The sequence below is a fragment of the Aspergillus thermomutatus genome (assembly GCF_002237265.1).
Source record: "Aspergillus thermomutatus strain HMR AF 39 chromosome Unknown NODE_127, whole genome shotgun sequence".
Taxonomy (NCBI): Eukaryota; Fungi; Ascomycota; class Eurotiomycetes; order Eurotiales; family Aspergillaceae; genus Aspergillus; species Aspergillus thermomutatus.
In genome coordinates, this window is record NW_020798176.1 from 1 (window position 1) to 11,985 (window position 11,985).

At 50.2% G+C, this 11,985-nt stretch overlaps 6 protein-coding genes across 6 annotated transcripts; 1 reads left to right on the forward strand and 5 right to left on the reverse strand.

Moving 5' to 3' along the window:
* Window positions 1-698: 698 nt before the first annotated feature.
* Window positions 699-2,394, reverse strand: CDV56_100233 (cytochrome P450; the record flags this gene model as incomplete). The annotated part of the gene is made up of 5 exons (XM_026753852.1): window positions 699-870; window positions 916-1,082; window positions 1,134-1,244; window positions 1,295-2,148; window positions 2,196-2,394. The coding sequence occupies 5 exons, from the start codon at window positions 2,392-2,394 to the stop codon at window positions 699-701; spliced, it is 1,503 nt and encodes a 500-aa protein (XP_026613437.1).
* Window positions 2,395-3,457: 1,063 nt separating this feature from the next.
* On the reverse strand, window positions 3,458-4,368 carry CDV56_100724 (uncharacterized protein; the record flags this gene model as incomplete). The annotated part of the gene is made up of 2 exons (XM_026754343.1): window positions 3,458-3,937; window positions 4,348-4,368. The coding sequence occupies 2 exons, from the start codon at window positions 4,366-4,368 to the stop codon at window positions 3,458-3,460; spliced, it is 501 nt and encodes a 166-aa protein (XP_026613438.1).
* Window positions 4,369-4,959: 591 nt separating this feature from the next.
* Window positions 4,960-5,764, forward strand: CDV56_100955 (uncharacterized protein; the record flags this gene model as incomplete). The annotated part of the gene is made up of 2 exons (XM_026754574.1): window positions 4,960-5,270; window positions 5,344-5,764. The coding sequence occupies 2 exons, from the start codon at window positions 4,960-4,962 to the stop codon at window positions 5,762-5,764; spliced, it is 732 nt and encodes a 243-aa protein (XP_026613439.1).
* A 593-nt stretch (window positions 5,765-6,357) lies between these two features.
* On the reverse strand, window positions 6,358-7,230 carry CDV56_101168 (glutathione S-transferase; the record flags this gene model as incomplete). The annotated part of the gene is made up of 3 exons (XM_026754787.1): window positions 6,358-6,707; window positions 6,757-7,136; window positions 7,193-7,230. 3 exons carry the CDS (start codon window positions 7,228-7,230, stop codon window positions 6,358-6,360), a joined length of 768 nt encoding a protein of 255 aa, XP_026613440.1.
* Window positions 7,231-7,854: 624 nt separating this feature from the next.
* Window positions 7,855-9,720, reverse strand: CDV56_101396 (uncharacterized protein; the record flags this gene model as incomplete). Its single annotated transcript, XM_026755015.1, has 7 exons — window positions 7,855-8,532; window positions 8,582-8,790; window positions 8,853-8,976; window positions 9,025-9,223; window positions 9,275-9,404; window positions 9,450-9,506; window positions 9,624-9,720. The coding sequence occupies 7 exons, from the start codon at window positions 9,718-9,720 to the stop codon at window positions 7,855-7,857; spliced, it is 1,494 nt and encodes a 497-aa protein (XP_026613441.1).
* A 726-nt stretch (window positions 9,721-10,446) lies between these two features.
* Window positions 10,447-11,638, reverse strand: CDV56_101758 (uncharacterized protein; the record flags this gene model as incomplete). Its single annotated transcript, XM_026755377.1, has 4 exons — window positions 10,447-11,047; window positions 11,099-11,302; window positions 11,364-11,521; window positions 11,573-11,638. 4 exons carry the CDS (start codon window positions 11,636-11,638, stop codon window positions 10,447-10,449), a joined length of 1,029 nt encoding a protein of 342 aa, XP_026613442.1.
* Between the last annotated feature and the right edge of the window lie 347 nt (window positions 11,639-11,985).

An 11,985-nucleotide genomic window follows, 5' to 3' on the forward strand; every position in this document is an offset into this window, starting at 1 on the left:
TGGTTGCCGGGCGGGTGTCAGGCAGCGCGCGGAGGGGGAGCTGTCCCTTATCCTAGGCAGGGCGCCTGGATTGAGAGCCTGTTCTGAAGATTCAATAGAGTATGGCCTTCCTGGGTGAGAAGGCTCGGAAACAGGAGATGTAAGGCGTAAGGCATAAACTTACTAAGCGACTGCGCGTAACTAGTCACATGTTAGTTTCCCCAGAAGGCTAGAAATAGAATATTCTACCTTTAAGGTACCTTACCTACGGAGTAGCTGGCCTAGAACCACGATTCCCCCGCTATCATTCCTGTCTGTATCATGGATTATGAGACTTGGTGATTTCAGTCATTGTCTAGCTGTTTCCTGTCATCCTAAGTGGAGATCTTCTGTCCTGCTTGTTGCCATGTGAAATCTTTTCTTTTGTCCTTCATGAATAGCAACATACAGCTGAGTCGAATCATGAGGATATTATGATAAATATTTGGGTGAAGGTGGCTTTCATTGGAGCACAGAAAATCAATGAGGGGTTGTGGTTGGGATCTTTCAACGGTGTATATTCCTTTCCTTTGTATCTCTTGGTTAGCATTATGGTAGATTGCTGAACTTACTGCTGGTAGTCTGTATAAGGATTCAGAATTATAGCGATGCATAGAATGTCTGCGTATCATAGTCCCTCACTCACTTAGGATACACACTTGATCACAAACTAATGTACACTACTCGATGACACTCGTAATAATCGCCCGTACACTCAAATTCCCCTTCTCAGGGTACGGGGTGCCAAAATCCCGGGCAAGATCAATATTGCTCTTGGGCGTTTCATACAGCTCCATATCAAACCGGCGCACCATCGTCGCGATTACTAGGAAGAGCTCCGCATATGCCAGACTACACAGTCAGTAGTGAACAGCTGCTAAGAGATACAACACATACTTCAAGCCAACACACATCCGGCTTCCCTTGGAGAAGTTCACCAGGTACCGATCGAGCCGCTGTCCCTTTGCAGCAGCGCGCATCCATCTTTCGGGGTCGAATGCGTGCGGGTCGGGGAAGATTTCGGGGTCCATAAGGACGAAGTAGTTTGTTTCGCTGATGGGGGTCTATGCATCTTTGTTAAGCTTGCTCCTGGGTTTCTAGATTAACGGACTGACCCCCGGTGGTATAGTGTAGTTCTTATATACCAACGCCTCGGTAGGCGCGACTCTTGCGGAGCGACTCGCGATACCAGTAGAGAGACGCAGGGATTCAGCGATAACGGCAGACTGTCAGGGTCAGTGATGTAAACTCTTAACTCCGGGGTGAGGATTCTCACCAAATAAGGCAACTGTTCCAGTTGATTCCAGGTTGTTCTCGAATCCGGCGCAGGCATCACCTGCTTCAATTCTTCTCTGAGCTTGTTCCGAATATCTTTCCGGCTATACAAATGCCACGCGCCGAGCGCAAGCGACCGAGCCGTCGTCTCCGTGCCACCAATCACCAGGGAAAATCCCTCGTTCATCAGCCGCTCCGGTTTGCGCATGCGCGCCGGCATCGTCGGCGCCGCAAGAGCATCAATCACAGCCCCGGTGCCGCTGTCCTTGGAGTGCGCATTCTCCAGCGAGGCCGCGGCCCGATCGTACAGTTCCTTCTTCTGACTGGCAAGAGCGAAGGCGGGGGGGTTGAACTTGCGCAGGAACCCCAGCGGCGTCAAGTTCATGATGGTCTGCAAGATGGGGAAAAAGTACAGAAGGTGCGCCAGTCGGAAGAGGCCGTTGACCCCGTCTCTGACCTTGGCGTTAAACCCCTCCTTGTCGACGTTGCCGGGGTTGAACCCGTACACGTACTTGTGGATAACGTCGGAAGTTAACGCTGCGAATCCCGCGTCCAGGCTGACGACCTGATGCGAGGAATAGGCTTCCTTGAAGTGGTAGACGAGTCTGTCGAGGCTATCGTGGATCAGACCCTCCATCTTTTCGATGGCTCGCTTCGAGAAGTATTTCTCGACGGGTGCGCGCTGCTGCCGGTGAGACTCCGGGTCGATGCTGGAGAAGCTGGAGCCTTCGAGGTCGAACTGCTTGATCAGGACGGGATCCTTTTCGCGCTTGCGGAGGCTCGAGGCGTAGATCTCATCGTAGTAGTCGGGGTCCTTGATGTGGACCTCACGCGGGTTGATGCGGATGATTGGTCCTGAGACGGTTAGCTGTCTCAGCTTGTCTGTATCAAGATGTACTCACCGTATACTTGGTGCAATCGTTCGAGTTCCCAGATGAAGAGACCGCCCCTGATGATATTGTGATAGAATTCGTAGCCATGGGTGATTGCAGCCAGTTTCGGTCCGGGGATATGGCTCAGCGGGTGGAAATACAGCCGGTAAATGCTCTGGATGACCCAGTAGATGACCAGTCCTATCCCGATCACCGCAAAGACAGCCATTGTGATCTCTGCCTTAGTCCTAGGATACTATTACCAGTGACCCATGACACTAGACTCCCAGATCAAATGGCTTGCGAAAAGAGGCCAGGTCCGTGACTTCAAATTCTGATGTGAAATAGAATGGGCGCAATCGGCACTCACGATGCTTGAGGTGACACGTTGACAAGTCTGTTTGCTTCGCTAAGAGCTAGCTTCCTGCAGCTAAGTAAGGAAGCTGAATCGAGAATCGGTACACTCTGATGCTGCAGCTAGATTCAACGAATTATAATATTTGGGACGATGTGCATCGGCTGCCCCGCAGTTCAGACGGGAAAATATTCATTATCTGTGAGTAGGAACTCAGGAAGAGCTGGCGAGTCTCCACATGCAACATGCTTGAAGAAATTACTGCATCATCTATACGCTTATGCTGCAGAACTAATGACTTGGGGTCACAGCCAAGTTGGTGAGAAATCCTTAATCTTTGTCCTTTACTTAGTGCTCGCCATTCATGAATGAATAGATGTATATAGCAGTCCTAGTTTGAATTTCCCATCATTATATGTTGCCTCGATGAGGAAGAGCAAGTCTCTTGGCCATAAAGGGCTCCCTTCAATACATCATGCGAAACATCCCGGACAGCATCTGGATTACTTTGCCTCTATAATTTCGAATAACAGTTTGATATTACCATTGGGAATTGGTCTTTTGGTCTCCAGCCGTCCAACGAAACATGTCACCGTTTCCCTTCACTTGCATGTTGTATAGATATGTCCAGTCAGGATCTTGCACATGAGAAGACTCTTACAGACAGAGATAAGTAGGCAAGTGATACCTCATCGACTGGGCCATAATAGCATGTCGCATATATATCATCCGAATCTGGCAAGAGTGAGATATTGAGACCTCAGAAGGAATCATCGAATGTAAAGCCAGCGCTGGTCTTTTGTTCTAGATATATACAGGTGGAATTTGCATATCATTATCTGCCAGTTTATTCATCTTACTTCTATCTTCTTGTTCTGATACTGTGCAATCAAATCAATCATAGTCTGTGGAAATATAAACCATCTTCCCTGCAGCATTACATCTCAGCCTTCAATTTGTCCCACCGCGAGGTAACAATTCTTCCGTCCTTGATGACTCCCAGGATATTCTCGTCCACCTTCTCCAGGCTCGTAATGTCCTGCAGCGGATTCTCATTCAATACCAACATATCCGCCGCAAAACCTTCCTTGACCTGACCGAGTCGATCTGCCTGCATCAACAGCCTGGCCGCATTGACCGTTGCACTCTGCAGAATCTGCAAACACAACAAGACCTTGCTCCGAATAGAGAACTCGTTGCTCTGCGCAAAGTGCATCGGACCCAGCAGATCCGTGCCAAAGCACACCGTCACGCCGGCATCAACCGCCATCTTCATCGCCCGCAGACCCTTGGCAAGAACCTCGTCGTTTTTCGCTGCGCTAGCCGGCGGAAGGAAGTTCATCTGCTTCGACGCGGCATGCGCGGTCAGCGTCGGGGTCAAGAACACGCCCTTCTCCGCCATCAGCTCCGCCGTCTCCTGGTCGATGAGGTTACCGTGTTCGATCCCCCGGACACCCAGCCTACTCACTTCTTGTTAACAGACAGGTACAGAACCGACAATGTATATCTTATGAAAATGAAGAAAAGAACAACAGCTGAGCAGAGAGGGAACAACTGCTAGAGTTATTCAAAAGTGATGCATGAAGCAGTGGGTCTAACATGGAATTTCACCACGTCTCTCTAAAATATGAAAAGACATGATGAACAAGATTCGAGCTATTATAAGCTTGGGCACAGGAGATAGCACCATAGCATGTTTCTCACAATAGATAGAAATAACTGTAAATAGTAGTCCCTGTAGGACCGTAGGGCATAGAGCTGTAGGACTTTGATGATCCTACTTGCTTTGTTCTATTGAGTACTGGGATCTAGAAACAGAACTCATACACATGTTATGGACTCCACCATTATGATGGGGGATTATCACCAGCTATGAGCACTCTGAATCGGAGACAATGCTGTCAGTGATTCTCTTTCTAGGAATGATCGACTTAGATCTGCACAGCCACTGATAATACGAAGCCTGTGCTATTCTAATAGGCTTATAAATGGTCAGTACTCAGCACTAGCTGTTAGTACAAAACTCAATGTTCGTGCTTGGCTTCAGTGGTCTGTCTTGATTGATTTCCTTCTCCCTTTTTCCTGCTCTATTTTATTTGTTTATATATAAGAGGATACAATAACGAAACAGGCCCAGTACCAACCTGAAGCTCAAAGTAAGATATTCGCAGTACAGCTCCCATCACAGCTGTTTTGAGAGTAGAATAACCGTCATCCTCAGCCTTGTCTTAAGCTTAGCCGCAAACCAACCGACATGAAAACAACCATTGGCTCACTGTATTCGACTAATTACCTAGCCTGAAAGGCTCATCTCATGCTCATCATTTCTTGGCCATCAACCCAAGACCCTTTAAGCTCCACATCACCCCTGCGGCTGACATTTACTTTTCTCAAACAAGATGTCCTGATCACATCACACAAAGCTCCGTGCTACCCACAATGGAAACCAAGCAGCCCAGTTCTCCTGAACAGGCTGGTCTTGAAGTGGCGATACCCGATGGTCTGATACCCCAGTATGAGAGAGATGCACCCCTCTATTACGCCGGGGATGGATCCGACGCACCGATACCCGTCGAAACAGAGGTTGGCCATGGCCCAGGTCAAGAAGTTAAAAGTGCGACAGATGCTCCGCGAACAATATGCGGGTTCCGGCGCCGGTATTTCTGGATTGGGGTTGTGGTTGCAGTGGTTGTCATTGCAGCAGCTGTGGGAGGAGGTGTAGGCGGGTCTCTGGCGAAAAAGGACTCCGGGTGGGTGTCTCTCTCTTGAAGCAGAGAATATTGTCATAATCCAACAATGCTGATTTTGGTGATGAATGAGAAGAACCTCTAGCCCTGCCTCGACCGCAACAGCCGCCTCTACTTCGACTTCGACTTCGACTTCGGCGACCTCCAGCGCCACAAGCTGTCCAATGGCGAATGGGACGACAATCACCGTCCAGCAAACGGACTATATCCAGTTATGCCACACGGATCTCTGCTCTGACACGGGTGGTTGTGCGAGCGTCACCATTTCCGACAACGACCTCGTAAACTTCAAGACGAATTCACTTGAACAGTGCATCCAGCGCTGTGTGGTTTACAACAACATAATCAAGGGAGAACCATGCAAGGGAGTGAGCTGGGATGAAACCGCGCCTTCGTCCACCAACCGCACCCATCGCTGCTTCTTGAAGAATGATACGAGTATCAGAAAGACAGCACCGAGTGGCTGGACCATTCTCAGTGCAGTTCTCAAGGAATGAGTTGTTTCTGATGTCTTATATTCTTTCGTGATGTTATGGTGGACTTCGGAGCCTGTTAGTCATATGAGAAGACAAATCTGCTGTACGAGCCAGATTAACCGGGAAATTTCTCATCAACATTTTTTCACTATCAGAATATGCACCTCAAAAAGTCAAGGGTTAAGGAAATGGGTTTATGGAGAGGAGAAAAGAAAAAAAAAGAATGCATCATCCGTGAATCGAACACGGGCCTCGTCGATGGCAACGACGAATTCTACCACTAGACCAATGATGCTACTTGCTTGGGAGGCAGAGAGAAACTAAGTATATATCTCAGCAATAGACTAAAAAACTAGGCCTTTATATCACTGTTAGTTAAATGGCATTTGTTTTAACCGTTGCTGAATAGAGCCAGTTAATTATTTATTAGGACTAGTTTAGATCATTTGTAAAGTAGAGCTGTCATTGATCCATCTACATATATGCTTGCTTTCCCGTCTGCAAAAACCATAGGAATTGCGACCACTTGGGCTGACTTGACTATGTCTACAAAATAGGACAATGCCCGGCACAAAAGGTCTTGATTTCGGCTGACCTGGGCAAAATGACCAGACTTATAAACTAGCCTCGAATGACCCCTCAATCCTCTCAATTTGCGCAACGCCCCGTTTGTAGCTGTCCAAGGCCTGCAGCCGATCTGCATAGGCTGCTACTCCGGGATACCGACTTCGAAGGGATGTCAGCCTCGACAACGCCGCGATGACCGAGTAGCTCAGCAGAATATCGGCAGCCGTGATCATATCTCCACAAAGATAAGGACCGCCCGGGGGCGCCGTCTTGAGCTGGTCTTCCAGGAAGCCAAGATGCGTATGGAGGTTGGGATTGATAAAGGCCCCTTCCACCTTGGCCGCTATCATTCTAGTCACTGGCTTGATGAAGAACGGCACGGGTGCACTCCTCACACCTGAGAATTCATCAGTACATCATCCACAACGAGAGATCCATGAATCTACCATCCATCACCACCTTCATCACCAGAAACGGCGCCAGACTTCCTTCGGTATAGTGCATGAAATACTGGTATCGCATCCACGCTTCCGTCTCAACGCCGATCAGGCCCTCTTTTCCCTCGGCATATCGCTCCGGGATGAGCCTCTCCCCGCCGAAGTGAGTGCAGAGATACTCGATGATCACCGCGGACTCTGCCAGAACGAGTGGCTCGGGGCAGTTGGGTGTGTCGATGGTGATGACGGGGGATTTACCCAGGGGGTGGATCTTCTTCAATTCGTCGGGTGCTGTCATGTCCGCTTTGCGTTTGAAGGTCTTGATGTCGTAGGGGAGGTTGAGTTCTTCCAGGAGCCAGACGATCCGTTGGGCACGGGACTTCTCCAGCCTGGTTCCCGTTAGTTGTCTTCTGGCATTGCGCGGCGCAGTAGAGTCATGGGTTACCAGTATAGGGTGATTTTGGTATCTTGAGTATCTGTCATGGTGAGAATGTGGATAGTGAGTTGGTGATTATGACTATCGAGGAATGCTTGAGATATAGTTATCGCTACTGACGATTGCAATGGAATCAAGGCATGGTATAATCTGATATACAGGCTCACTAGCCTCCAGTCTGAAGGCTCGTTTATGTATGTTAGCGGGCTAGCTGTGCAGCAAGATCAGACCAGTGAGTACTAACTACTGCGGAGGAATCCCGATCTCGGCTCAAACTTTCCTCCGTCACCCTTATATCCAAGTCATACGCACTAAGCGCGTGGGCTTCCCGCTCTTGGCAGATGTAAGGCTCGTATACGATTTTGCTCTGCAATCTCTATTGGGCCGCGAGGCATTCTATCGGTTCTGATGACGCAGTCGGAGAAGAATCAGCCCTCTTGGAATGATTGGTAGTAAACTCAAACACAGCCCGGGCTATTGCTGTTCTATCATTCAAGTAGAGTACTCTGGAGTGAACAGTTATTGTGACTAGTGATCCGTTTCATAGTTTCTGGGAAAGCAGGAAAATTACATTTGTTTAATTATAGCTTACGTACTTCATATGCACTGACATCTCCATCATTACTTCACATAAATGTGATTCTCACAGACCACAACACTGATTCCACTCCTCAATCACTCTCGTCCCTTGCAAACCGGCCGGTGAATTGACGGATCTTCTTCCCCCAGAAGTATACCGGGATACCCAGCAGACCCAAGGCACCCGTCAAGCCAGCAAAAGTGCCAAAGGCGCCGTCATATCCGTGCGAGGCAATGAAGGGGGCTGTACCATAGCTCGTTCCAAAGGAAATAATACCCCGGAAAGCACAGATGATGACTAGCAATGGGCCTGCTCGTGTAGGGTAGCTGTCCAGCAGATACGTGATGGCGACGATGTTCGCCCCCACGAAGCAAAAGTAGTACGCGGCCACGGCCCATGCATACACGAACCAGTGGTATTGGTCAGGATGCTGTGCGCCCTCACCGTACAGAGCGGATGTAAAGACGCCGACGATGATGGGGAGGATCAAGGGGATGATGCGCACCTCGGGCTCGTGCAGGCCTCCGTTGCGGCGGGCAAAGTACTTGACGAGGTAGTCCGATCCATGGCCCAAAAGAGGAAGGGCAACGAGTGCGGTGACGATCTGGCCGCAGTTGATGTAGCTGGCGCTGCTGTCGGGCCAGCTGTAAGGGGCGCCGGAGAGGATGGTAGCGTACGTGGTGCCGATGGCGATGTTGACGCCGATGGTAAGACCGTTGAGGAGAAGAGCCCAGAGGACTTGGGGGAAGAGCAGCAGCTGGAATGTTTGCTGAGACCTTGTCAGTACATGAAGCCGTATTTTGTCGCTCAAAGCTTACCTCCAGTACTTCCCACACCCTGTGCCAGTCTGGCCTGCCGACCCAGAGACGCAACTCCGACTTCCAAGTACGTGCCTCGTAGCTCTCGAAGTCTAGAGGAGGACGTGTCGTCCAGAGGCCGTGCAATGCGGACTGCTTCTCATCATCGAACGCATCTTGGCTGCTTGTATCTTCCTGATAAGCAGCCGCAGATCTATCATACTTGGTCTCTGGAAGAAAGAAGAATGCCACAAGCAGCAGGACGCCGGCCAGAGCTGCTCCGAGACCATACCACCACTGAGGCGTAATCGCTTCGGCAATGGACCGGCAAAAAGGACCCAGACCGCTGTGAGAGAAACCTGGATCGCCTGCTGGCCCATGAGTGCTTTGCTGCGTTCGTGGAGGAAGAAGATTTCCTGTCAGAGTCAGCTCAGAATGTTCATATGTCCTCTCGCATGACTCACCTGTGTGATCATCGGCACCAATGCCTCGCTCTGTCCAGCAGCAAGACCAACGACCATCCTGGATGCCAGATGCCATTCGTAATTCTTCTCCAACGCACACAGAACGGCGCCGATGACCAAAATCATGGTCGATACCAGGAGGACGATGCGTCGGCCGACTCCAATGGCAATCGGCATACCGATCAGATTCCCGATGCCCCTCAAAGCAAATTAGCTGTTGCCTATACTTCCCAAGCGTGAGAGAAATTACATGAAAAGACTCGGATAAGTCATCAGATGCGTAATATCATCGTAGCCCTTGCCCGCGGCAGCATATCGAGGAATGTAGAATCCGAGCAACCCGCCGAAACCGGAGACGAGAGCAAGACCAAGAGTTGAAACTAATCAATTAGCAGAGACTTTTGAAAGGAACTAGGTGCTCTCACATATAGATATGACGACAAGGATAATGCCCTTCTGCCAGGTAGGCATGTTGAGGGGATCTATCGTAGTAAGTCAATCCCCGGTCATGCTGGCTCGACAGGAAGAATCCTCTCCCTGGGGATCCGCAGTAGGCGTGGGGATATACACAATCGCTCCATCGTCCAGCTTCACCGTACCCATGACATGGGACTTCTTAGGTGCAGTCTGGCCGACCTCGACATCCTCAACATGACTAGTCATGTCTTTCTTAACTTCACCCACAATGTCGGTCATGGTAACGGGCAATGTCCTTCAGGGGACAAGGAAATATGTCCTAGGAAACAAGTAAATCAATGGAGAAGCTGAGTCTGGCTGAACGATTGACCATGATGCGAATGGGCCTTGCGGCGTGTAGTACTTAAAAGGTCGAGGACAGCTACAGAGAGGGAGAGCTCGAGCAATTCTGGGCCCCCACCGAGTGGGAGCTCTGCAAAAGGTCAATTATGACAAGTCAGTTTCCCCGGGTCCTTTGCTGGCTTGGCGCTAACTTAATCTCTGTCTCTGGTTTTGGCTCCGTGACCCCCGAGCTGCCCTTTCATAGGCCATACGGCTTTATTATGCCTTCGCCTCCCCCGCTCCCGGCAGCAGTGGGCAGAAACTGTGGGGGATTGACTTTGATGTGATGTTTGCTGATAGGATATTAAGGTTGACAAGAGGTATGGCAGCTTTGGGCCTTTGGCAGCTCATCGGAGCACTTGGTCCACGCTGTATGGAGGGATATCCTTCTCTTTTTCGAAAATCGACAGTTAATGGATTAAGATAGTCGGGCTTTTGTAATTGAGGAGTTCCAGAAAGTCATCCTGAGCAAAAATGCCCGGAATGACCAACTGCCATCTATACGGACAAAAACGAACTCTTAAGGACAGAGACAGAAAAGTCATTGGTTCCTGAAAAAGAGATACCATTCACATCTAACCACTAAATATATGCTGAATCTACTTCGACTCGATTGCAAACTGTCTAGTAATCCTTGACACCCGCCAGCTGAAGCAATCTCTCCGTAAGGACTGGCTTCTCAAACGGCTCACTTCGATCCTTGGGGCACACCTTTCCGTTCCTCATAGGCTTCTCCGCGGCAGGACGAATGTTACTATCATTGATCAGCTTCCGTCCATGTTGTAGATCGAGGACAACATACCAGTGAGGCCAGTGCGTTGTGCCGATGAAATTCTCAAAGCAGTATTTCTTCAACTCCAACGCCTTGGGGGTGGCGAACCGGCGCGGTGTCATGCAGATGTACTGGACGTGGCGGATCTGGTTGCCCTCGGGCAGACAGGCATAGTGCATCGTGCGCGAGTCCCAGAGGACAAAGTCGCCGGGCTCCATGTTGACCTTGATCATCTCACAGCCGCGGTCCTCGAACCACTTGAGGTCCTTTTCGTGGAAGAGGAACAGATCCATGTACTGGAGCTCTGGGGGAGGGGCGTCCTCGTGGTCGTACTGCTCGCGCTTCTGGGCGAAGAACTCATCAAACAGTTTGGCGGAGCCCTTCATGAGCATGAGGCCGCCGTCTTTGGGTCCGTTGGGGGCAAAGTTCAGGAGGCCTTGGACGGCTTGCATTCTGGGAATGGTTAGAGTTATGTAGACTATACTCCAATGGCTTCCGGCTTACCCCTTGCGGTTCGGGTTCTGATCGCAGTGCGGCCAGGGGGACCAGTTCAAATCCTTGCGCCGAGGTAGGGAGATGTTCATGCCGTCGAAGGAGCAGAGTAGCTCATTGGTTTCCCAGAGCTTCTCAAAGATCTCAATCACGGCGGGCTCGGTACGTGCCTCCCACGCCATCTTCTCATGAGCGGCGGCGTAGGCATAGTACATTCTGTATAGACATTCAATCAGCTGATCGACTTTGATGTTGTTGCTCCAAAAGATGTGCTTACCCTCCCTTGAAGCTGATGGGCAGATGCTCGGCCGTCCAGGTGCTCTCGTCGTTCTCATCGAAGCCCAAGTCAAAGTTCTTGAGCCACTGGATCTGCTTGTCGCAGTAGTACTTGGCGCGCTCGGGGCTGATGACATTCTTTAGCACGACGCAACCGTTCTTGTGGAACTCATCGCGCCGGTCGCCCTATATTTTGTCGCTGAAGTCTACGAGATCTTTGATGGTGTAGCTCTCGTAATTCGCAGCAGCGGTCTCCAGGATAGTAGTAGTAGACATTATGACAGTATTAGAGTTGATGCTTTTTTCTGTCTGAGTAATGAATTCTGTGCATCGTAATGTGCAGGTAGTCGGGAGTTTGAGACTCACTTAAGTAAATGCCAGCCATCTTGCTGTCCAGGTCCTGAGCCTCTATGCCGCCGAGGGCTTTTGTTCGGAACATACAGCATCTCGGCCCCATCTCGGAGCCACATTCGGAGGGCAAGACTGTGGGGGAGAGCCCCGAAATTTGGGAGCTTCTCATTGAGCGTTGGGAATAGCATCGGCCTTTGTTTAGTGCCCGAATGCTCGGCCGCTAAAGCCCCGAAGTCTCATGACAAAAGACGCCAAAGATGAACATCTTCGAG